The sequence below is a fragment of the Ornithodoros turicata genome, chromosome 5, assembly GCF_037126465.1.
Source record: "Ornithodoros turicata isolate Travis chromosome 5, ASM3712646v1, whole genome shotgun sequence".
NCBI classification, from domain to species: Eukaryota; Metazoa; Arthropoda; class Arachnida; order Ixodida; family Argasidae; genus Ornithodoros; species Ornithodoros turicata.
The window spans coordinates 57017299-57042449 of record NC_088205.1 but is presented as its reverse complement, the minus strand read 5'-3'; the positions used below and the strand labels follow the sequence as shown (position 1 = coordinate 57042449).

At 46.3% G+C, this 25151-nt stretch overlaps 1 protein-coding gene across 2 annotated transcripts in view; it reads right to left on the bottom strand.

Moving 5' to 3' along the window:
• LOC135396064 (sister chromatid cohesion protein PDS5 homolog B-A-like) overlaps window positions 1-25151 on the bottom strand; it is a 131130-nt gene that overhangs the window by 33710 nt on the left and 72269 nt on the right. For both annotated transcript variants that reach the window (XM_064627108.1, XM_064627109.1), the window contains exons 15-18: window positions 17282-17385; window positions 13445-13578; window positions 5450-5674; window positions 4915-5072 (exon numbers count right to left, since the gene is read on the bottom strand). In XM_064627108.1, the coding sequence (XP_064483178.1) occupies window positions 4915-5072; window positions 5450-5674; window positions 13445-13578; window positions 17282-17385 (621 nt within the window). The remainder of the gene's footprint in view (window positions 1-4914; window positions 5073-5449; window positions 5675-13444; window positions 13579-17281; window positions 17386-25151) is intronic.

Below are 25151 nucleotides of genomic sequence, written 5' to 3'. Positions count from 1 at the left end.
CCTCGGAGAATGCGACTGTCCCTTTAACTGCTGTGGTCGTCTGTACAAGCTACCATTCAGCCCATTCTGGCCACCTGCCAAAGGTACACGAGGGAGCGGCACACCCTTATGAATCAACTGCAAGCCATCGACATCACACAGTTCCCTATATGTGTTCAAGGCTCTTGGACCTTGGTGCAATCCCGCATACCAGAGCTGGTTTTTCAACCGCTCTTTGCTTTTTTTAAGAGCCACAGGGTTAATACTACGAACTCTAAGCCTTTGACCTTTTACATGCGCGCGGGCGTCATGATAACTCAGCAAGTCATGTGAACCCCCATGAACTACGCAGCATCGCGCAGCCTAAGCGAGGAAACACCCTCGCGTCAATGACATAATCATTCATCAGCGCTGTTTTTTGCATCCCTGCTGGGCATCCGTAAGTTATCAGCCTGACCAAAAGAAGGTGGCCGAGGTAAATGAACTAATGTTACTTTTTAATGTAGTCCCCGCCAACGATGCTTTGACACTCCTGAAAAAAAGGGAAAAGAGAACTCTGAAGTTTGTCCTAAAAAAACGGTTGCGGCGTCAGCCACAGGAGTGTATGGCCGACATCACCGCAGCCGCATGGTATGTAGGCGTATCGACCTGATAGGATAGGAACCCCTTCCAGAACATTCTACGTCTTTTGCCCCTGATAGCGTCCCGTAAGCGATAAATATGGTATCTCTACCTAATAATTAGTTAGTAGTACCTAATAATCAGTACCTCCGCGACCGTCGCCGGCTTGTCCTGGTGAATGCCCGCCGGACCTATGGCCTTCCAAGACAAACATTCAATGACTGTTCGCGCCTTCACCTACTCCATTTTACCTCAACTGCGGAGATCAAAACGTGCCGGCGTCCGCTACAGTTTAGAAAATGATCTTTCTTTATTTGTTTGGAGCTTTTACAAACACTAGAAAGCTACTCTGGGCAACTCTGCGTTGCGTACGGTGGCTTCCACTGATCTCTATAGTATAGGCTGGATCGCGTATAGGGTGATCCACAGCGTGGTCACCGGCCGCCACATTGGTGGGCCCAACGCATTCTGTCGTCTGCATTTAGTTCAAGCGGGGCTGGCCGTATTTTTTAAAATTTACTTTAAACTAAAGGGCGTGTCATGCTAGTTTGTTGCAGCTTTGAGTACACTTCACACGGACCGGGACCGAGAAAGAGGGACAATTTTTCACAGGTAAGCTATTTATTTTGAGGAAATATCTGTTTATTCGTATCGCATGCATCTGACAACTCGCACTTATTTGCATTCCTACTTCGCTGGTGTCATTGCGTACTAAGAAAGTATGTGTGGCTGCTCCTACAAATCTCAAGACCATGTATTTTCTATAAACAATGCGCTTGTGCTTGCAGGTTTCCCTCAAAGTCGCTCAGCTGTGCAGAAGAAGCGGATGCAGAACCTGCGCCAGTATGCCAATTTGTTCCACTGCCATTTGAATTTGTGAGGTACGGTGGAAGTAAATAAACTGCTGTGTTAACCTCGTATGTGCAGTCGCCCCTACAGCGTGTGATAAGTCATGCATGTGCATGCTCTTCGCGCAGAGCGCTTCGAATTTCTGTAATGATATACGCTGACAGCTGAACAACTGCAAAGCACTCGTGACAATAACGTTAGAGAGTTTTAGCAAACCGTCGATAACGTGGCTTTCGTCGAACCGTATCAACCGGAGCCAATAAGATTCTGAGCCACACGCGACTGTGATTGGTTCCGGTATACACGATAACCTTACCAACGGTCTGCTAAAACTGCTTGTTATTTTAAGATGAGGAATGGGGAGTTTCATCGCCAGGGTTTATACTCCACCCCATTGCTGGTGGTGATGTGGTGAATAAAATAATGAGCCCCCTCAGAATAAGGATCGAGGTCTTATTGCAAAACACACAGAGAGACACTCCTAGAACATAATACGATAATGGAAAAAGTCAAACGTGAACCGTAGAATACCAAACCACATAATAACGAACGAGAACCGCGGAACACCACACGAAAACCGAACAACAAACGAAAACAACCAAAAAATATAAAAACGGAAGTACCTTACAATAACAAACAGTGTGAAACCTTTCTGAGCAAAAATAATTAATTTTATAGGATGACATTCACCTTCATGCGTATGCGCCTTGTGCACGACAGTTGACCTCCTATTCCGAATAGAGGCAGCGGAGAAGAAAAAGAAGGCAATTGCCATGAAAAACTACAGGAACACGGCTGAAGCACGTTTGGAATACATCAGCACACCGATTCCTAAGAAAGATGCGTGCTAATCAGAAATGAGGAGCGTTTAAAGCGCAATGAATACTCCAAATCAAATCGCTTCCCATTGTTTCCTATGGGAGCAGCCGGCGCCAGTGGGCCCTCCAACATGGCGGCCGGTTGCGGCACCTCTCTGCCAGGCGCCCCTCTCCTACGCGCTATCCAGCCTTTACATCGAAATGCAACAACTCAGGGAAAAGAGGCGCTGACGCCAGGAATCGAACCTGGGTCTTCTGATTCCTGGCGTCAGCGCCTCTTTTCCCTGAGTTGTTGCATTTCGATGATTCCGGGCGTATGAGGCTTACATGTTTGTGTCGTCCCTAAGTGTGGTCTGCCTCGACCAAATCTCGTTGTCAGCCTTTACATATTCGCGACTCCAGCGAACTATAGGTGGCGCACGCCGAACCTGGACTCCAGAGCCGTTTATAGGGAGAGTTTGGCCATTAGGAGGAGCCTAACTTGAAGCGCGTCATGCGACGTCAGGGCTACGCCACCTCCCTTGCCGTGCTCTATTGTTGTCCCGTTGTCAGCCGGTCGCCGACGCCATATTGATGCAGGTCGTTGTTGAGGATGCAAGGCGGCCAGACACGTGCGTACATTGTCCTTCGAAAGCCCTTCGTCCTTGAACTCTTTCAGTTTGGCAACAAAGCCCCCCCTTATCACAGGCGGCTGTGGGTCATAAGCCGGTTATTCCTGTAGATTGCATTCATTGCGACAACAAAGCTGACGGACAGCATCAATATGGCGCGCACCAGATGGCTGATAAGCGGATTCTGCTTGGATTCAGGCTTTTTGGGCGGTGCAACGACGACTCTGACGTCGAAATAGGCTCCACCCACGAGGCGGCAAAAGATCAAAGAATGGCCAAACTCTCCCTATAAATGACTCTGCTGGACTCGAGGGTTGCCACTTCCACCACTAGGTGGCTACGGCTTCGCTGGAGTCGCGAATAGAGATCAGTGCAAAAGCAGCACAATGTACTGCAGGTCGGGTGCAATAGGGGTGGACGGGTAGGTGGAAGGCCTTGAACAAACCCGTGAAACGAAAGAACACTGATAAGGCACATACCGTCCACCCATGTTGCACTCGACTTTCAGTACATTGTGCTGCTTGGGTGGTGGCTTCAGTCAGTTGTTTTCGTTTGTTATGTACTGAGGAGATGACGTTGGTTCGCGATAAGCTTGGGCTGCCTGGCGTGCGGACGCAGACACACGTGCCTTACGATGGCAAGAGACGCGTACAAGACCTTTCGAAACAAAATTTAAAGAGTTCGCCAGAGCTGAAATTTTTCTCACGCACGTACAGAGCCGCAAGCGGAAAACCGATTGCCATGTTCCGCGCAAACGTCTCGAGGCGCTTGTCCAATCGCCTCTGTGTGAGATGAATTCCAGAATGGCCACTGTAAACGCGGACCATGGAGGGTGCTAGAAAAAATCTGCAGGCGATCACGGAAGGCGCTGCGATTTTCAGCGGTAGCTGTTAGTAACCTTTGCTGACGCTGACGAAACGTCTGGCATTGCCGCTGAATGTCGCAACGATTGCCGTGACGGTCTGCAGATTTCTTTGTAAAATGTTTGTTATATGTTTGCAGAAAGGTTATTGGTTGCTGGAAGGGAACTCCGGGACATTGAAGAGACGTACACAGGACAACAGCGACTCTTCGTACGTCTTTTCTATGTATCGGAGTTCCTTTCGATCATGAACAATCAGCTAGCCTGCATCTCATCTCTCCTTCAAAGTTATGGAAGCCGATCTCTCCTCCACCGTGCATGAGGGCATGATCGATGTGCCAGATCTGCATAAACGGCACTCGCGGAGAGATCAGTCGTTCACTCAGCAAGTCGGCATGGGCGGGTGACTTAGCCTTGGCACGTTGCGAGTGCCGGAACTTTGCCGGAGTGCAGAGAACGTAGACACGTCTAGCACTCGCAAAACGTGGTAGGTGCTCTTTAATACCTAACTCCCACTATAGGCGCGCATGGGACGTCGGCAGAGAGCACATTTTTCCTTTTCCTTTCTACGGAGAGGTCGCCGCTGTGTCTCGTGGTTGACGAGACTATTATTCCCTCAGACTGGGAGACAGACTTCACGTCAGAGGGCCACGTCACTTCGAGTGGTGGAGATAATTTGAATAGGTGCCGCTCAGCTGGCAAGATGAACCGTTTTCCGGCTCAGGTAAGCCTCCGTCGGCGTGGGTCATGCGCTCTTGAGGCGCGCTTTTTCGGTTTCGACTCATTTGCATGCCACAATTCGAGGATGGATACTTTAGCGCACGGCGTGATTCAGGATGTTTTAAACGTGGAATGGTGTTCAACGAGGAGAGTCAATCTGCCATGTCGCATTCGCCCGAAATTCCATAATTAAAAATTTAATTAATGAATTCAGGTAATTAGTCATCTGGTAGTTAACATACTCTCTTCCAGAGAATGTCCACCTGGCCGTAGAACTCAACTGCAAAAACAACATCTATGCTGCTCTCATAGCTTTTTTATTAAAAATTCTCGTAAGTCTTACGTGACGCACCTTGTATGAGGGTTGCTCTGCTCGTGCACGCATCGGATGAACCGGACCGTTCTGGCCATACAATCAGCGAGCACTACTCGGTTAATAAAGTTTAACACTTACTTGAGAAATTGCTTGTCAGCGTTTTCATGCAGCTCGGAAGCGATCTGTGTGAAAGCACACAGTGCGTGCTCCACCAATGTTGTCGTGCTCAGCATCGCAAATAATTCATCTATGACGTCCCGTCTCAAGAACGACGCAGAGAATGTCGAGGATAATACCTGTAATCCGAACCAGATACTATAAGTAAAATAATGAACTATACGTTTTAGATAAAATAGGTAAATGAGAGTGATGCCCGTAATGCGCAGAGAGAGGCGGCAAAACTCTTGGATATTCACTATTTCTCATCGACAACCTCTCCTATCTGGTCATTGATGCATGGCCACCAATGTTGATGGTTGATAGGATCTGAGATTCATCCAGACCTCCACCCCATGATGATACATAAAGCTGCTACAACGTAACTCTTATGACCTCTGCTCCAAATTCTTTGCAACCCCCGTACTCGCAAGTCTGGAAAAACCACTGACCAGGAGAAAAAGCCCTCTCATTGTAGGCTCGGCAACGCCCATATCTATCGACAAAAGCAACAAACCTTCAGGAGCGGTGGTGGGTCTCCAGAAGCGCCGTATCCCACAAAGTGTATGTTGTCTTCGACGACCTCTTCCTGAGGCTCTTGTCGTAGCAGACCCAGAAGACACCTTGCGTCTCGGCTCCCGATCATATTGCATGTGGCTGATATGCACAGGTCGTGGAATATGGAGACGGATGTGTCTTTCTCGGCGAACCTCTGCAGCGGCAGTTGGCTCACTAACGATTCCTGCGACAGTTTAGTCATGTGTGTCAAACGACCATTATTCCAACGCATGCGCATTTCGGTAAAACAGTGGAAAACGCCACTAACCACTTCGTAGCACTTTTGGATCATGCATTCAACGCTGCAATGGGAACCTCTTTTGGTATTCGTACATCTACGAATTGATTCCCGACTTTTATTATACATTCTATAATCTCACAGGCAACGGATTCAGAACACTAACGCCAAATTGTGAGACTTCACAGACTCCCAGGGAGCATTCGACGCCCGTTAAGGAAGAGCGCCTGTAATTAAAGTGAAACGGCAAATTAACCTGGCGTGCAGGAAAGAACACTGTCGACGGCCATGATGGCAGGCTGAACATCCTGAAACATCACATCTGCAAAGAGTGGCCGAAAGCGCAGCTATACAGGGTGTCCCAGAAAACGTGTCATTATATATAACGTGTCATTATAATATCCCTGTCAATTATCATTAATTTGGGTAAATTAGACACGCTCTTCACATTGGTGAGGTAAGAAAGTTACCTTTACTTGGCAAATTTCCGACTTCAGTACGCAAAAATTTACATAATTAAACTTGCGTTACACGACATTCACATCTGGAGTTGGCAGAAACCTAGTAAGAACAAATGCCGTTGACCGCATGATTCTAGGTGGTGTAGTTTTTTTATTATAATTCAATGGCACGTTTTCTGGGACACTCTGTATACCAAAGAAAACTTGTGCAGCAAGAAAAATCACAGTTGGTACCCGCTCAAGAGTTTTGCACCCGCTACCACAAATACGTTTCGGAATACCGCTACACGCTAGCCCGCTCAACAGTAGTGCAATACTCAGGAACATTACAATTTTAAAAAGGAACGCATTAGCGCTCATAGTCTGTAGCAGTAGCTACATATGAGTAACGCAAATACTTTTTCGTGCCATTCCTGCCAAGCCATTTTCCTGCTACTCTACTGCTTGAAGCAGAGTTATCTTCAATGCAGCGTCAGCCTGCAGAGCGGGAGAAGACACACCCTGCTGGCTCTTAGGAGAATTAAAGGTAAGGAAAGTTTGGGCTATTCCACTCCTGTTACAGGGGTCTCCGCCGTTAGTCAGTCACTCCGAATGAAGTTACCCAAGCTTATCGCGAACCACCGTCAAATGCCTGAAGCTACCATATGCCCCAGAGCTGCCTATAGCGTTGCACGATGCTTTCCAGTGTTTAAAGGTTTTAAAAAATAACGGAAACAGAGAAGGTAATAAAAGTGCGAATAAAACGATTTAAGACGACGTTGAGCTGTGTGGCGTGCCTTTTATCATTCCGGTGAAACGTTTAAACGGCATAAACCGATCGTGAAACATTCTGGCTAGTTCTGGCTACGGCGGCTGCAGTTGAGATTGGACTTCGATTGGATTTGTGGCTCGCTACAAGCTGCTTTGAGTCAACCGGTGAGCTAGAATGCCTGGTGTGTTTACCTGCCTATCAAATGCACGGAAGCGCTTGGTCGTGGAAATGGCACCCGGTGACATAAGATAGTTTACATGAATGCGCTGACGCTCGCTGCGCGCCTTGCGGAAGTATTTTTGTGCGGCTCCGAGGTACTCCTCTCTTTCGAGTCACATGCCCTTCCCGTGAAAGTCAGAGGTTCGCACCGCGCCGGCTAAGAAACCGAACAGTGCCGATGGATAGCTTATCAAGGCATCACGAGCTCAGTTCAAGAACGACGTGCTCAGTTCAACCGGGCTGAGTTCAAGATCGTTGCTTGCTGCATGAGGTTCTCTCTCTCTTCCTTGTATTTGATAATTTGTTGCTTTACGTCGTGAAACAACTATGATCATAAGCGACGCGACAATGGCCGGTCTGTGGCGCTCAAAGCTCGGCACACGGCACACCGTATTTAACGTCCGTGATGGCGTGTCTAAGCAAACATACTTGTTAACAAATGGGCGGGTTGGTGTTATCCAATTTATCGTTTTCAAAAGTTTTCGTCCTGCGAAAATCATCACCGCTTCAGTACAAGTGTCTAAGGAACTTGTACCCTGTCACCAAGTTGATAGCGTCCTCGACCGAACCCACAACCTGTCGCCAAGCATTTTGGTGCATTTAGGGGGTGGAGGGGGTCTCGATAGGTCACGGATTGTAAAGTGCTGGTAGATATGGTCAGACGTAGTAGGCTATCCCTTGCAACATAGCCGTGCTTGTTTCCTCGCGTTCGAAATCGGTTATCATATAAGGACGGCGTCCAGGCACAATTATGACAGGATTGCGTCTCGAAGGTAAGGGAGGGGCCGCTACGCGATCTTACAGGATGACCATGACAGCACGGTTTCAATATCAGAAATCAGCAGAAACAAATCGTTGGAGGTTACACTTTCTCACACCATTTCAACACAATTTTCGGGAAACGTTTCTGTGGCTCACAGGTTAAAGCACAGGTCGGATTCGTGCATAATTCGTGGACCTGACTTGGGGTTAGGAAGTTAACGATGAAAGATGGGCTGAAAAGGTTAGCCAGCTGTAGGACTCGAACCCACATCTTCTGGATTCTCTCTCAGTTCTCTCTTGTTCAACAATTGCCGCTTGCGTCGATCCCTGTCGTATGAATGTGTGTATGAGTGTGCAAAAATCTAAGTGTGAAAGGAGGATGAGTGAGAGAGAGTGAGTGGTTTGTCCCTTCAGATGACGCACCCTGGAAGTCGCTGAGAAGGCGTGTTAGCTTAGCTCAATTGGTAGAGCCCTGAACCGATAATCCAGAAGATGTGGGTTCGAGTCTTACAGCTGGCTAACCTTTTCAGTGACTTCCATCTTTCATCGTTAATTTCTTAGGCAACTTGAGGCCTTGTATGTGATTGTCCCTTCTATGTTGTTCCAGCCTCAGAACATCAGTTCTCTCTTGTTGGGGTTAGGGTTTTGTGATGCGTATTCTTTCACATCGTATCGGGCTGGGATCATGAGAAGGGAAGTGCGCTAAGTGTGCGGCTAAACAGCGAAGTTTTCGACGGTTGAGTCAGGCCTCGTGACTTCGGACACTGGCCGGCTGATAGGCGTATAGGATCGCGCAGTGCTTTACTACTGGTACCGTACTTTACTGATGACTGCCTAGTCAAATACGGCTATACCACCGTAATGTATTTGATGCAAATTACTTCAAAGAATGCGGCGACAACATGGATGCAACGTCGCCACTTGTTATCTCTTCACGATAAGCCACCCGACGTTTTCTTGTCTTTCCATTCCCCTGTTCTGTACCCTTTAGCTGACGTACTGATCGCGACACGGTTGTCTGAAATCGCCTGTCAGTAGTTCTGCACACCGTATTTCAGTCCTTGCCATCCAACATTTTGTTCCAATAATGTATTTAAAGGTGCATCATATGCTGCACGTGTTTCTTACTCTAAATTAATGATCTTGTAACACCTCAAGGTTTGAGATGGCATAAATCACGGGGTGCTGATTTCAGACAACCGTGTCGCAAGCAGTACTCGTACAAGTGGCAAGAACGATAATGCGCTTGCTGTTCAGAGTCACATTATAAGTGCTGCTTATCGCTCGCTATTAAAAAAAAGAGTTTATGTAAGAACTGAAAGTAATGAGTTTCGTAAACCCACTACTCGGTGTAGCCCATGTATCCTTTATGTGTACAACTACCTTGTTGAATGCCAGTATTAAATAACAAGCAATGAAAGCCTCCCGACTACTTCGCCGTATGAGACGCCCCTCGGCTCGCCCATCCTGCAAGAGCTTTTCCTCCGGCGTTTAACATATGACGCGTTTACCATACGCGTTGTCCTCACGGCCGCTGGAGAGATGCCGCTGGGTGACTTTGCGCGGCTAGCTGACCGCATCGTCGACTTGCGCTCCGACAACATTGGAAGTGCTTCGCACTCTGTACATGCTGTCGCAAGAAGCGATTCTGCCCCTTTTCCAAACTTCGTGCCGGCCCTGTACCGGCTCGCAGCTCTGCGCGCTGTTACGCTCCTCAAGTCGATGCTTTGTCTGCCACAGTCAACATCCTGAAGACTAGCGTGGACCGGCTCACGCAGCTCGTGACGGGCCTGGCAACGCTGGTTGCTGCTTCTACTACCGTGCGGCTTCATCGCTCCCCTTCATCCTTCTATCGGAACGAGTCTCCCCGTCGCTACCTCTCGCAGAGACGATACCGTTCTCCATCTCCAGCACAACCTTCGCCATATTGCTGGTAATCATGCCACTTTTGGTGCCCAGGCTCGTAACTGCCGCCAGCCCTATAGGTGACCAGGAAAGGTCAACTCCGGCGGCTATTGAAGGCGGCAGGGACACACAGCAACCACCTTTTTTACATTCACGACACCCTCAACCATCTTCGCTTTCTCATCGACACTGGCGCCGAGGTCAGCATCGTACCGCCTCATCCTTCCGATCGTCACCGCATTTATGAGCATACGCTGCAGGCCGTCAACTCATCACCCATCAAGTGTTTCGACGAGCGGTCCCTCACGTTAAACTTGGGCCTCCGCCGCAGCTTCCAATGGGTTTTCTCATCGCGGACGTTGCCGGCGCCATCATCGGTACGGATTGTCTCCGCTGTTTTGTTCTGATGGTGGACGTGAAGAGGCACAAGCTCCTCGACAACAGCAGCGCGGTCTGTCCGTCCTTGGAATACGCGCAAAGCCCCGTCTTCACACGACTCACGGCCCTAGCACAGTTCCGTGCCATTCTGGATGAGTTCCCAGATGCCCGTCCGTCTGCCGCCTACGGACCTCGCGATACGACGACGCATCACATTCTGACGAAAGGTCCATGCGAAACCCAGTTGGCTCCCTCCTGAGCACCTTGCTATCGCCAATAGTTCGACCATCCAGCAGCCCTTGCCCTTTTCTCCGCTACGCCTTGCGACACTACATTTAAGAACACCACACCACTTTTCTCTCCTTACTGATCACGCACATCCACAAAAGATTATAGAACCAACGACTGGGATCCCTTCAATGGCAAAGGAACGTTTGCAGCGATGGCATTCTGGCATTCTGTGCATTCTGGCCCCTCACCCCTATACCATAGCGTACAAGACGTCGGAGGCAAATGCGAACGCAGATTTCCTGTCGACACTGCCACAACCAACAAAAGGTTGCAAACAGGGCGTGGTTGACGCGACGTAAGTGCTTTTCTGCGACTATTTTGAAAACATTACCAGTTTTCTTTCTTTGGGGGTGGAGTGGGGACTTTATAGCCTTAGTAGTATAGTTACCTGGAGACAGGGGAGTTAGTATGAGTTCTGGACCGACCTTAGGGTATATGTTGCCCGTTCGGAAAGTCTGCCGAAAAATATGGGAAAAACCTCTGACAGCACAGCCGGTGGCAGGATCCTTGGGAAATATTGCACACAAATTTGGCCGGGCCGGTTATAAATTGCATGACGTCAGTCGTGATGGGTGCACATTCGAAGCAGCCCCCTCCTCCGCCCTCAGATTCCAGTGACATCGAAATTGACATGCCGGACTAGTAACTACGCACAGCGTGCTTTTGAGGGTGGTGGAAAATACAGAGCGACGACGAGGAGGACAAGGAGCGTCGAGCTCGCGCGCGGGCGAAGAAAATATATCTGAGGCCGAAGAAGAAGAAAATTGTTTTTCTCGACGTCAACAAAATTAGGCAGCTGGAAGCCGAGGTGGACGGCTCCGCCCACAACCAACCTTACGGCAATCGGGGTGTATGGGTTCAAGTCCAACCGCTGGTGACTTTTTTTTAACTGTCATTAATCAAAGCGAAGTCATTTTATTTCGCCAGAAGATCACCAGTATCTAAAAATAATGACTATTGATATGTTTATATGGCGCTAGTAACAAAAAAAAAAAAACATTCTCCTGTACCTCTGTAGAATTTGAACCCATGCCAGGCAGTACGACAGGAACGAAATCGCTTGACGCCCTCGAGTGTCACGTGGCAATGCTCCTCACGTTGATTGGTTAGACCACCACCAACTCTCCGAAGTTTTCGCTCTGCGACCGATTCCCAGCAACTCGAAAAGGTCATGGTTGGTGATGTCGGCCGACTGCCACCAACTCCAAAGTTGATCCGAGTTGGTGCTGAAAGTTGGCCCGTGTGAACGCCCGCTAAGACTGCCGGAATACATCGGGACAGAGTGCTGTGGCAACGTGTGTGTGCTTGGTGTGTGTGCAGGTAGTAAACCTCTGTTTGTCACATTGCCCCTGAGTCATGTCTCTCTTGGGGTGTAGTTCCTCTCTACTTTCGGGCAACTGGCGAAGGGTTTGGAAACCTCGAGTAGGAGGTTTCTCCGACAGCGTGTAACATCTGCACCATCCCTCAACGAACGGGTTAGTAGAGCGGTTCATTTAAACCAGGGGAAAATAACATAAGGAAAAGTGCACCGGGTGCAAATATTGATGCTATGGTGTCTAGGCTTCTTCTGTCCTGCAGAAACACAAAGCACGCCACTACTAGGGAGGCTCCTGCCAACCTTCTGTTGCAACGAAACCTTCGTATACAAGGCTGGCCATCTTCTCTAGCTGACGCGGTGGCGAGAAAGCATCGGCAACTGACGAGTGGAGGGGTTGACATGAAAGACAATTCACGGAAGGAGAGCAGGTTCATTCACAGAACTACTAAGGGGCAACCAGCCACTGTCCCCGCACGAACAGGGCCCGGCCGTTGCAAGGTAGAAGTCGCGACTGGAAAGCTATGGCACCGACATCAGGACCAACTGAGGCCATCAGCTTCAGAAGATTTTGCATTCGCGCCAACACAAAAGTTAAAAGTCAGCGGCACGGGAAATTCTCCCAAGACCGGCGAGGTTTGCCGGTAGAAGCTTCACCGTCAACTAAGCATCTACCGAGGGCGGGAGGTCCTTCTACTACATCAGACATAGTGCGGGACGTCACTATCTAGAGCCCGTCAGGCGACCTCCTGAAAGACTGAGATGAGGTTGGAGTTAAGGCGGAGATTTGGGCAAGTTTGGGCAAGTTCTACGTAGTTATGAGGTTGGAGGTTTGGGGGATTATTTTGTGGGTAATGATCATTCCTATCAATGGTAACGGCATGTGGAGCAAATAAAGGGGAGGCATGTGTGAGGTTTTGGAAGAAACAGAAGCTCATGCCGTGACGTGGGCTGAAAGACACGCGCAAAAAGGACTTCGTGCGATACTACGGAGGTCGCGAACAGGAGCAGTTTCCGTGATCTCGGAATAACGGCTAGAACATAACAAGCTCCATTGTAGATATTTGCCCTAGAAATCGTGTTTGCTGTACTCGCGCTGTGTGCCAACCATTGCCGCCGAATGATACAACTATCGCGTCTTATTTCAGTACGTACCTGACGAAATGCAGTCCACTGCAGGAAAGCTTGTATCCATTAAAGGAAAGCTTCAGTGTTTTATATTTTTGTTGTTACTTTTACAAAGCGGTATGTAAGCTTTCTGCACCAATTAACATATATACAAATTGATGCAAAATGGCTTTCCTTGTCATTTTCAGCACATGAAAAGAAGAAAACTACATATGTCACTCTGAGTCTGTTTTTAGAGTGAAGGCTTGCAAATGGTGGTCATGCAATGCCTCAAAGCGCTACATGCAGCTTGCTCTCTCTCTCTCTCGCGTGCGCGCGCGTGCGTGCGTGTGTGTGTGTGTGTGTTTGTGTGTTTGTTTTTCTTCTTCTCCCGCTGGCGCTTCCAGACGCATATTTCAACACAGATCCTTGCAAGAATACCTCGCGGAAACTCAGATAAGTGCCATTAACAAGGTGTATCGGCACATTACTCATCATAATACTGATACTCATGTAAGAAAACTTACAAGATGAACGAGTTCACTGCTTTTCTCTGGGTTGAGCGCCGAAGCCAGCTTGTCACACAGGGTTGTGTTCTCAGAGAGTTCGTTGAACACTGAAACCAGTGCTCTAGTGGCGATTTCCTTTCTTGTATGGCACTCTGTATAGAAGGCGAATGGTAGGAAAAAACGGTTGTGTCGTGAGCAAAATAGCGCTAACAAATACTGCACTCCAGGAAATTCGATACGGAAATGAAGGTTCCTCTTGAGGTGTACCCTATGTGGAAATGTCAAGTTGTTCGACAAAGTTCGACGAATACGCACTATATGAACCATAACCTTGGCATGTGCTAGTGGATTCATCTTTTCCGTTATATATTTCTAGGCAAAGTTTATTTAACTAAAATACCAACTTATATAATTGGGAAATTTTGCCACTGACATTGTGAAATGTTGCCTCGCTGTTTGCACCACGGGCTTGAGGGTGGAGGACTATTTGGCGCTCCGCCCACTTCGTCGGTTCTAATTCGTGCATTCAACTCGTCAGCACATCGTTTATAATGTTTAAACTCATTCCTCAGTCTAACTTCACCCAAGCGTCCTTCAAAATGATTCGTGCCACACAAAGTGACACTATATACCACATCAACAAGAAGTCTGTCTTGTGCTGCCCGCCAGAGCGATTGAAGCCATTATATTGTTCAACGTCTCTGGCTCGCTACAACTGGTGATAGCATTAGGGTTAATCGTTTTTGCTACAATTTCCACGCGCTGTAGTTTCGGTACATTTGCTACGCTACGGTTTCTATTCGCCTCGAGAACCGACAGAGCCTCCCCCTCGCGATAACACCAATAGTGAGGATAGACCCGACGTTTACATGTGGTTACGCTGCGGTACCGAACAGAACCACACCATGCTTTCCGTATCATAATTACAACAGGAACAAGTACGTCGTGCGTCCAAACTCCATGCACTCGGAACGCTTCGCACGTTCCCTTATCCTCACTATTTGGGCGATCGACGCGACACCTACAGCTTGTTCTCGAGGCCAATAGTGTTTTTCCCCCCAAAGGCAAAGCCGACACCGTTACCTTGCCTACCTTCGTCGTCCCCGCTCCTTGTGACACCAATACTGATTTTCGGGATTGAATTCGCCAATTCGAAGCCCCCGCCACTATGAACTAATAACTCGGAGTGGTCTTGCATGTAAGGTGAGTCCGCCTACAATCGTGTGGCTACATGCTGCATGTGCCACAGGATAGGACTCAAGAAACTTCCGACCACCTGGGGTTCATTAACTGCGAATTATTGAACAGAGGCCTAACGCACTGAGCATCTTCCAACATGTTTTCGCGACAAAGCATTTCGTGCAAGCGTGCGATGGAGGACCCACCTGCTCGACCCACAAAGCATCATTCGCTGCTAGGTGCACTCCACCAGCTCGTGGTTTGCCATCATTTGGTTTTCGAGCCTGAACGTACGTACCACCCTGGTGAACTCCATGACACGTATGCTTACGACGTCGACTTTTTTGCGAAGGCTTACCCCGATATCTTCAAAGAAATTGGCGATTTTGTTATCGGACTTCCTGCTACGGAAAAAAGATATATAGGCCGTCGGAAACCGCGCATTGCCTCCATTCGCCGGCAGTTATGTGGCCGTGGTACGTGCCGGAAGCTTCACTTGCCGTGTCGGTAACCGTACACAGTACTGAAGAAGTTCCCTGATATCGAATTCCGCATTCAAGACAAACGCGACAATCGTAAATAATTCTTGGTACACCACAATCCCCTCAAGTCCTTGCACTCCCTCCCCTGTCGCGAACCAAAAATCCGAAGATGGTGAGTACAGTCACTCTTTTGACGCAATTATTCCTGGGGCATTGACAAGTGCGAATGCACTTCACACGATGAAGTTTGTAAACGCGTCTCGATATTTTCCACTTTCCTTTCCCCTGTGCATACATGTCCTGCAAGTGTGGTGATCTAGACCAGTATTTCCCAAACTTTTGGCGGTGACGGACCCCCGGAAGCGATGAGAACCTATCCACGGACCCCCCCCCCCACACACACACACCGTCACAGCCAGTGCATAACCAGCAACCTCGTCAGCTGCTGCGTGCTTTCGATACAGCTTCAGAAACGATTCCGGACTGGTTTATTCTTCTTGTTTGTATGTGTATGACGCGGACAAACGTGCATTGCAGGACTTTTCTATAGCATATTAGAAGCTAGCCGTTGAAGCATGCTTGCCCACATACGTGAGGCCGACAACGGCAAGCCCTTTCACCATCACCACCACCACCACTTGGAAGTTCTGGGTGTTTGGAAATCAGGCAGCATGTACGAGCGCGTGTTTGTGGGGACGAATATGGTCACTGAAATGTGAGAGACGGTCGCGGACCCCCACGAACACTCTCGCGAACCCCCAGGGGTCCGCGGACCACACTTTGGGAAACACTGATCTAGACCACGGATTCCTATAGGCAAATGCCTCCTATTTGTCCGTGTGGTTCTAATAGTGCATTTTCGATACAGGAGTACGAACTGGATGCTGGGGAACCTCCTGTATCGATGTGATAGTGCCTATAAATGCGTATTCCGGCGAAAATGGCTATTTTGGCGTAGATGCCTAAGACTCCGATTAAACATCGATAAATCCTATAACTGCCCTAAAGCTGTGGCGAAACACCGCTGACATGGGTCGGGCGAAATTGACATGGGTCATGTCACACGTCGTTTTGAAGCCATCGATCGCTTGAAAGAAGCAAGTATCTCAGAGGTACAGTGCTGGACAAAACTTTACGGAACATGCTTCGGCGCATTCCTTCCTCAGAGTGACACGCTAGCAGCGAATGGGACCGTACGAGCTTACAGACATGTGCCTAGGTAACCCAGTCACCTGTTTGTAAGTCAGTACGATACCATTCGCTGCTTGCGTGTCACTCTCGTGCCGGAGCGTGTTCCGTAAACTTTTGTCCAGCACTGTACTGTAATGTAAACTCAGAATTGAAAACCGACTACTCGGTACAGAGCTTACTCGTTCTTTCTCTCCCTTCCATCATTGTGTTGTTCCGTTGATCGTTATTAAAAAATATGGGCACGTTTCGTAACGGTTTTGTCGCAATCTAGAACACGCAAGCGCTATTGCCTGCTTTCATCTAGAAGAGTCCCCGAAGTTTTTTTTAATTTGTTCTCTTCTTTCCGTTTTTTACAACGAATTTGACACACGGCGTGACGTGCGAAGGTAGGTACAAGTCCGGTACAATCCCTACAGTTTGGCAACCTTAGGAAGCTGCCCTCCTCGCCGGCAGTCAGGGCCATAGCCCATAGGCACACCAGCGAAAGTGACGTCGCGCCCAGTGTGAAGAGACTTGATCCCCGATATTTGCTACTACTGAGAGTCCTCTGGTAATGCTGTAAACGAAATCTAAACTGCGAAGCTTAAAAAGTTCGAGGACTAAGGAATTTAAGCGTTACACTAAAGCGTCCAGTTTATCGAAAAGCTGTTGAGTTGGAAAAGGAAAACATGTCAACATTACACTCTGAGACTTTATGAGGAACCACAATTATGTTCCAAGCACATCGTGTCTGTTGACCTAATCCGATATTTATTGTTGAAAACGTTCAACATGATTGCGCTGGTGAAAATTTTCGAAGCAGGAAAGGGGTATATGTTTATTCGAAAAAACGAAGGAAAGGTCAGTCAGACACAAGGTTATGGTAACAAGGTAGACTTGCTATTCCATTGAGAAAAAAAAAAGAGGAGAAAAAGATAGGAAAATTTCATTCATGTGGTTCACTTATTCAGAGACATCAGTTCAGAAGTTCTGTCTCGTTGAAGTCTCTACAAAACGGACTCACCAGCCAGACCTATGAGGATAGTGCTTAACTCTTCTTTCTCTTCAATACTAGCGTCAGTTGCTCCTCCAATCATGCGCAACTCTGCTCGCAACAGGTCGAGTACTCTAGCAAGAAAAAGCGTAGTGACAGTCGATGAACTGGAGATTGATGAAGCTTCTGTATATCGTTCCAGAATGAGAAGAAGGAGTCTTAGTTGTGCCAGTTCAGGTGATTTGAAAATTATAATAGCACAAGCTATTTGAATATATATATACTGTTATGAACTTGAACAACAAGCAACACATGGACGACTAATATGTTATCCTCCTATTGCGCTCAACAAGGTTCTCTTTGTTCGTCCACCCAACAGCCCTCCAAAATACAGATAACGGAAGACACATATGAAAGGAAAATGATTTAGCAGATGACGATCCAAGTTTGGACGCAAGCTGTGAGGAGCAAGGAGAGTCTGCTATAGGCAATATAACGAACTTGACGGTCATCCTCAATGTTGCTATCGTAGTTTCCAACTTCAGTTCAGTTCAAATGGGAACGTAGGTGTGTGGCACACCAAGCTCAGATAATTTCACTGATAACCAATGGTGTGGTTCACATTGTGGGCCATGACCGTGCTTTTTTTGGTCAGGAACCCCAACGCTACAACAGACGGATCAGTCCTCATGCTCCTCCCCCCAGACGCCAGTTTCAGGCGAATGGTGGTCACAAGGCTCCCGGCAGCAACAGCAAGGACGCCCCGTTCCTCAATCGGTGTGCTAGGACTGCAGACAACCTGGTCACTTCCGCAAGGTATGCGCTCTGCGGTCACAGAATCCTCGTCCGCAGTCTCATCCTGGAAACGGCTCACCGACACACCGGCTCTGCCGACGTCTCAAGCAGCCCAACCGGAGACGTCGGCTGCCACACAGACAAGCGATTGTTGAGTGCGTGATTACGCCTCTAGTCATAACTCCTTTACTTCTCTTGGCAACGCGAAGGTCACACGCGCTACCGTCTAGGCACCTTTCACTTGCACCGTCCGGCACTCGTCTCCGAATACAGAATCGACCATGGCAGTCCGGATTCTGGGTAAGAACTACACCATCATTCTGGGAGACCATCATTCTGGGAGACCAAGATTCTCGGAGACGAAGCTAAAAGGTCGTTCTTGTGATCAGCGTACCAGAGAAATAATAGAGGCATTCGAATAAGAAAAAAACAGCAGCAGTGCGTAAATCATGCTTCTGACACTTTGTTTGATAACGAAGTAAAACTCTTAAAAATGTGGGACAAGGCGAAAGATGATGAGTGCGTGGATGACGTATTAGCCTTGTGAGTGTGATATTTAAAGACAGTATTATGCTGCCAATAAATTATTTTGTCTCATCTGTCCCGTTCCCAGTCCTAGTTCATCATGCAAGAACCACACAGCCCTCCTTGACACAGAAGCAACTCTTTCCCTGATAGGAGATGCTGTCTACGAAGCATGCCGGTCCTGTCACGTGACTACGGAACCTTGGGACACCGCTTTACGCATGGCGTCCAACACGACTGTCGCAGCTCAAACGTCAGTGAATCTCTGGCTATGCTACAACGGACGACGTCGCCGACAACGTTTTGTCCATCTACCCGGCCTTGCTGTACCTGTCATCCTGTGTAGAGACTTCATCATATAGCACATGCTCGTCATCGACCTCAACTCTGGAGTGTACCAATACAAGAACAGCTCTGGAATATACTCCATCTCCATGGCTCCTGAGCCTGACACAACACCCAAGGTCGCCATCACTCGCCTGTACAACGTGGACCCTCTGCTCTACTGGAGAACTTCCCAGGTCCCGAAACACATCGCTCTCTCACCTCGAGGACGCCCTTCATTCCCTTCGAGAGCATGTTTACAGAAAAACCCGGTAAGACGCCAGTGCTTCAGCACACGATTGATACTGGTAACGCCACCACATGGTGGTGTAATCGTAGACCGCATACGTTTAATTTTGTAACTTTCAAAACGAGGTTACTCCTAAATTTCGTCACTTCTATACACGGTACCTTCAACGCAGTGTAACTTGCACAGTGCTGCTTTTAAATAGAAGTAAAAATGCATATGCATTTCTACACTTAATATAGTGGTTACACCTGTTGCTTCTAAACAGTGTAGCCTGTAAAACTACGAGGGTGTTCAAGTCAAACCGGGACTTTCTGTCTCCTGAGTGTACAAATGGCTCGCGCTATTTCTTTTTCGTCATTTTCACACGCGACTGGCTTCCGCGTTCACCACGTGGTGGTCCAAAGTTTGTGGAAAACAGAAGACACGTGCTGGACAAGATGGCCAACAACGAGGAGAGGGCGCACATCGAACAGCGAATTGTCATGAAGTTTCTCGTGAACGAAGGCGTACATTCATCTGATATTCACAAAACACTTCAGGCTCAGTATTGCCACGATACACTTAGCCGCAGCAAAGCGTTTGAGTGGTGCAAACGGTTCCGAGAAGACCGTACATCAGTGCAGAACGATCCCGGCCGGAGCGGCTCAGAGCCCAGTGTCAGAGTTCATGGAAACATCCAACTTGTGGAGCGCCTGATCCTCAAGGACCGACGGATAACATGTCTCGAACTGGCTCGAAAGACGGACGTTTCTGTGGGAACGTTGAACACTATCATTCATGAACACCTCCAGTTTCGGAAAGTTAGTGCCCGTTGGGTCCCGAGGCAGCTCTCGGCCTGTTTGACCGGCAGAAAAGACTGGAAATCTCCCAAGAGCTAAGGTACCGTTTCGACACCGAAGGACAGCCGTTCCTTGATCGGATCATCACGTGCGATGAAACGTGGGTGCACCATTTCACTCCTGAGTTTAAACGCGCATCAAAACATTGGAAGCATCCGGGCTCGCCAGCTCCCAAGAAGTTCCGTACCCCGTCTGCGGGTAAGATCATCGCCACGGTTTTCTGGGACAAGGCTGGCGTTGTTCATGTTGATTTTCTCCCCAGTGGTACCACCATCAATAGTGCATATTACTGCCAGGTTCTCAGGGATGTGCATAAGGCGCTGAAGCAAAAGCGACCGGGCCTCATCACCAAAGGAGTCCTCCTCCTACAGGACAATGCACGCGCGGATACCGCGCATGTCACGACACGCACCTTACAGGAACTTGGCCGGGAGTTGCTGCCACATCCCCCTTACAGTCCAGACCTCGCCCCCAGCGATTTCCATCTCTTCGGGTCACTGAAGGCGTTCCTTGGGGGCCGCCACTTCAGCTGCGACGACGAGGTCAAGAATGCGGTCCGATCATGGCTGCCACGCTCCGGTAAGGATTTCTACGCTGCTGGCATCCAAGCCCTCGTGAAACGCTAGGACAAGTGCATTAGTGCAGCTGGAGACTACGTTGAAAACTAATTTCTCGCCTGTAAGTTCATTTTACTTTTGCGAAAAATGAAAAGCCCCGGTTTGACTTGAACACCCCTCGTACAATAGTTATAAAAATATTTGCACGTCAACATCGGAAGGGCCACTGGGATTGATGGTGGAGTTTTTTAGTTCTGCTAACGAAGAATTGAAATACACTAGACCAGATGTAATTGTAATCATTGCAATGGGCATTGCATTAATCAAGAAAGCAATGAGATCAAATAATCATATATCCCACGATTCATTACGAATTTGTTGAAATTACACCTATCCATTGACATGGAGAGTACATAAAAAATCTTATCACGTGATATGTTCCACTAGCGCGACTACACAATTATTTTCTTCTACCAATTCTTTCAGTGATGTCGAATGAGCAGAAGTTCAATATTGTTGTACAAGGTCTGATGTATCATCACTTATTGAAATTCAACGAGTATATCAACTGCGCTGGACCACCGGACGATTTTCATCTAATACTCTCTTGTACGTCATTCAAGAATCTTCATACAAAGAAAGGAAACATCAATAGGAGATTGTGCAAGTTCGTCGCAACTATGCGCAAGTTACCGAAGCGATATAAATACGGCGACAACGTATCGAATGCATTAATCAACGCTGGATTCAAGCGACCCATAATAAGACATAACTATATGATGCATTCTCAATTCATCAATCAAGACAGCAAACGAAAACTTCAGAGTTTGAATAGGACAACTGTAATTTATCGAAATAAACAAGTGTATAACTGAAATGATAAATGTAATCTTTGTCATCACTATAATGAATTCTATGCATCGCAACGAAAACAGATTGTATTTAGCATGGTTAGATTAAGAACAATGATTGCTAAGGAAACTAATATCCCACACTATGTACAAGGATCCTCACTCGGAATCAGCGCTGTCAATCAAATAGGTTTACCCGACTACACTCTGTGCAACTTCAACATCCGAAGGATGGAATTGCGGGGGAAGAATCGCTCATTGAAATTTAGAGGCATGGTACATCAATTTTTGTTTACAAAAGAGGATCACTAATCTTTTGCGAAAGCTTATCATATTTTGTGAATTCAATTGCACAGTGTGATTATTTCTCAAACAGCTGAACTACCTCTCTTATTCATGAGCAACGACAAATGTATGATTGAAAGTACGTCTATAACCTCCTTTGACAATATATGTTGAAATGGATCTATTATCAAATGCTGCAATGCAAATGGAGGGTTTTACAAGCATGATGCGCACGCGGATTTCTAATCACATAATCCTCGTAACACACGGCACACAAACGCATATGAGATAAATTCTAAGTGGCAATCAGATTTTGGGAGAAGCGAATCACACAACTGTCCACGTCGTCGAAGACGTTTCGGCAACACGCTGGGCGACGTTTTCCCGACGCCGTACCCGAAACCGAACGAGATTCTGCGCCCGACGCGTTAAGCGGTACCGCACGCGAGCGTGTTGCTTTTTTCCGGAAACGGGTTCGTCGACGAGGATGACGCTTTCTTCGAGTTTTAAGTAAATTTCATTCAGAAGATACGAAGGCAGAAAAAATAGGCGATGTCAAGTTGCCGGTGGTGAGAAAATCAAAGAGTGATATTTATGATATTTATATATATAGTGACAATTATGTTCCTACCGTTTAATATCACTCTTTAAATTTCATTCGAAAAATATTCGTAATAATTAATCTGTATGGCATAGAGAATCCACATTGCATTGTAGTGTATATAGGAAATATCAATCTCTTCGATTGAAATTCTCTGTCATCGCGAAAGAGTGCTTGTCATAGTGAGCGAGCTAGACCTTGCGTATTGTGAAATTAGACATTCTACAACTCAGACCGTAAATTGCAACTCCCATTCAAATTTTAATTAAACACCTGCTGATGTGTGGTAGTCTCCACTTCTCCTGGAAGTGAATCGATACATTTTTGCATTTAAGCCACAATCAAATATCTTGTATAGGATGTGCGACTATATGCACAACTTTTTAATCTATATATTTAAAAAGAATGAAGAGACAGTGTACAGTGTATAAGAAACAGTGTACAGTTTTCACTTTGAAAATTTGAAGATTACAATTAATCATTTCAGTTATACATTTATTTATTTAGATATATTACAATTGTCCTATTCCAAGCTCTGAAGTTTTCGTTTGCTGCCTTGATTGATGAATTGAGAATGCATCATATAGAGATGTGTTATTATGGGTCGCTTGAATCCAGCGTTGATTAATGTATGCGATACGTTGTCGCCGTATTTGTATCGCTTCGGTAACTTCCACCTCGTTGCGACGAACTTGTACAATCTCTTACTGACGTTTCCTTTCTTTCTATGAAGATTCTTGAATGGTGTACAAGAGAGTATTAGATGAAAATCGTCCGGTGGTCCAGCGCCGTTGATATACTCGTTGAATTTCAATAAGTGATGATACATCAGACCTTGTACAACAATATTGAACTTCTGCTCATTCGACATCACTGAAAGAATTGGTAGAAGAAAATAATTGTGTAGTCGCGCTAGTGGAACATATCACGTGATAAGACTTTTTATGTACTTTCCATGTGAATGGTTAGGTGTAATTTCAACAAATCCGTAATGAATCGTGCGATATAAACTGCATGTATATGATAATTTGATCTCATGGCTTTCTTGATTAATGCAATGCCCACTGCAATGATTACAATTACATCTGGTCTAGTGTATTTCAATTCTTCGTTGGCAAACCTCAAAAACTTCACATCAATCCCAGAGGCGTGCAAATATTTTTATAACTATTGTAGATTTGGCATACAAATTCTTGCACCTTCAATTCTGTAGTTTGTACCATATCTCGGAATACAACCATGTCTAGGACGTATTGAAATGCAGTGATAATGGAATCGTTTCGCGGCTCTTCTTTTTCGAAGCAGTTTTTTATCACATCTTCCCATGACTTATAGTAACGAGTACAAAATCTGTCCATCTCTTCAATGTCGAGCGATTGTCTGTTCTGTTTTCAAGTGTGTCTCTACACTTAATTAAAAGCACATCTATGCTCATGGGAATTACGTATGCATGATGTATTAGTCGTGTCTGTTGATTTTCCACTTTTAAATATTTCTCGTTTGCTTAGAAAATGACATAATTAAATAATTATTGTCATTTATTTGTTTCAGTTGTTCATTCCATTGACATTAATAAAAATAATCTCTCACTTGAGAACGCCTCATATTTCTGAGTTGCATTTCAGATATGATGTTTCTGTGTGATTCATCTACGTAGAACTTTCTGTTGCAATATATTAGGAAAATTTGAAGTACACTAAATTGAATTTGCAATGTTTCTCGTTTTGATTGAGTATTGTTCCGCTGATGTTATCATAATATTTCTCGTTTGCGTAGAAAATGCTTGTCTAAAATCGATATGCTCTGATATTGATGTCTGTTCTTATTTTTTTCTTGGCTATTGATTGTTTTGATAGAATTCCTGTTGTGTTCCTCACAATCTAATAATGCCAACATGTATTTGCGATAACTGTACAATAAAATATATCGCCTTTGTATTAGCATATCTGGCCTTGAGAGCGTCCTGTTTGCTGAAAGAAGGAATAGTGATAGTGATATATTGATGTCTGTTCTTAGTTTTTTCTTGGCTATTGATTGTTTTGACAGAATTCTTGTTGTGTTCCTCACAATCGAATAATGCCAACATCTATTTCCGATAATTGTACAATAAAATATATCTCCTTTGTACTAGCATATCTGGCCTTGAGAACATCCTGTTTGCTGAAAGAAGGAAGAGTGATATATCCCGGCCCCTTGGAGTGATAAAGCATTCGCAGTTGCTTCGCTTTGGTCGTATAGATAGAGAGATAATGTCTCCCGGTTTTGAGGAAAAGTGTGAGAAACCAAAACCGAGAGCCTCTCTCATTGTACCATTCCTATTTTCTGTACGTTGGATGCCTCCATCAATGTAAGGTTTGTAGCGTTCGTTAGAATGAAAATTGTATAGTGTTCGATTAGTCACGAGGATGATTTTATGATGGTTCAAATGCTAGATTATTTTCCTCTGTTGTTGTTTACATGTTGGAGAATTCGCCGCTTAGAGTGTTCCTCTGTTCTTCAGCGTTAAGTCTGTGCTAGTCACAGTATTAAATTTGTAATGTGTCTCGTTTTGATAGATTGTTTCGCTATTATTTTCCTGCATGTATCCGTTGTTTGCGTGTTGAATTATGCGTAGGTTTGGCTCTCTATTAGTGGTAGCTGTTGATCGCGTTGTTTCTCATTACTTCCTTATGTCTGTGCTATTCACTTAATAAGAAATTTATTAATTAAAAGTTGTGTCATGTTGGAACAAAACATATACAACTTAGATTCCATGTTGTGCTCGAAATTCCTTACAGCGCTTAATAAGAAACATGATAATGAGGAAATTATTAGTGTTGCAATAATAGTGATCGCGACTCAGACTTTTTATAAGACAATTTTGTTTGTAATTG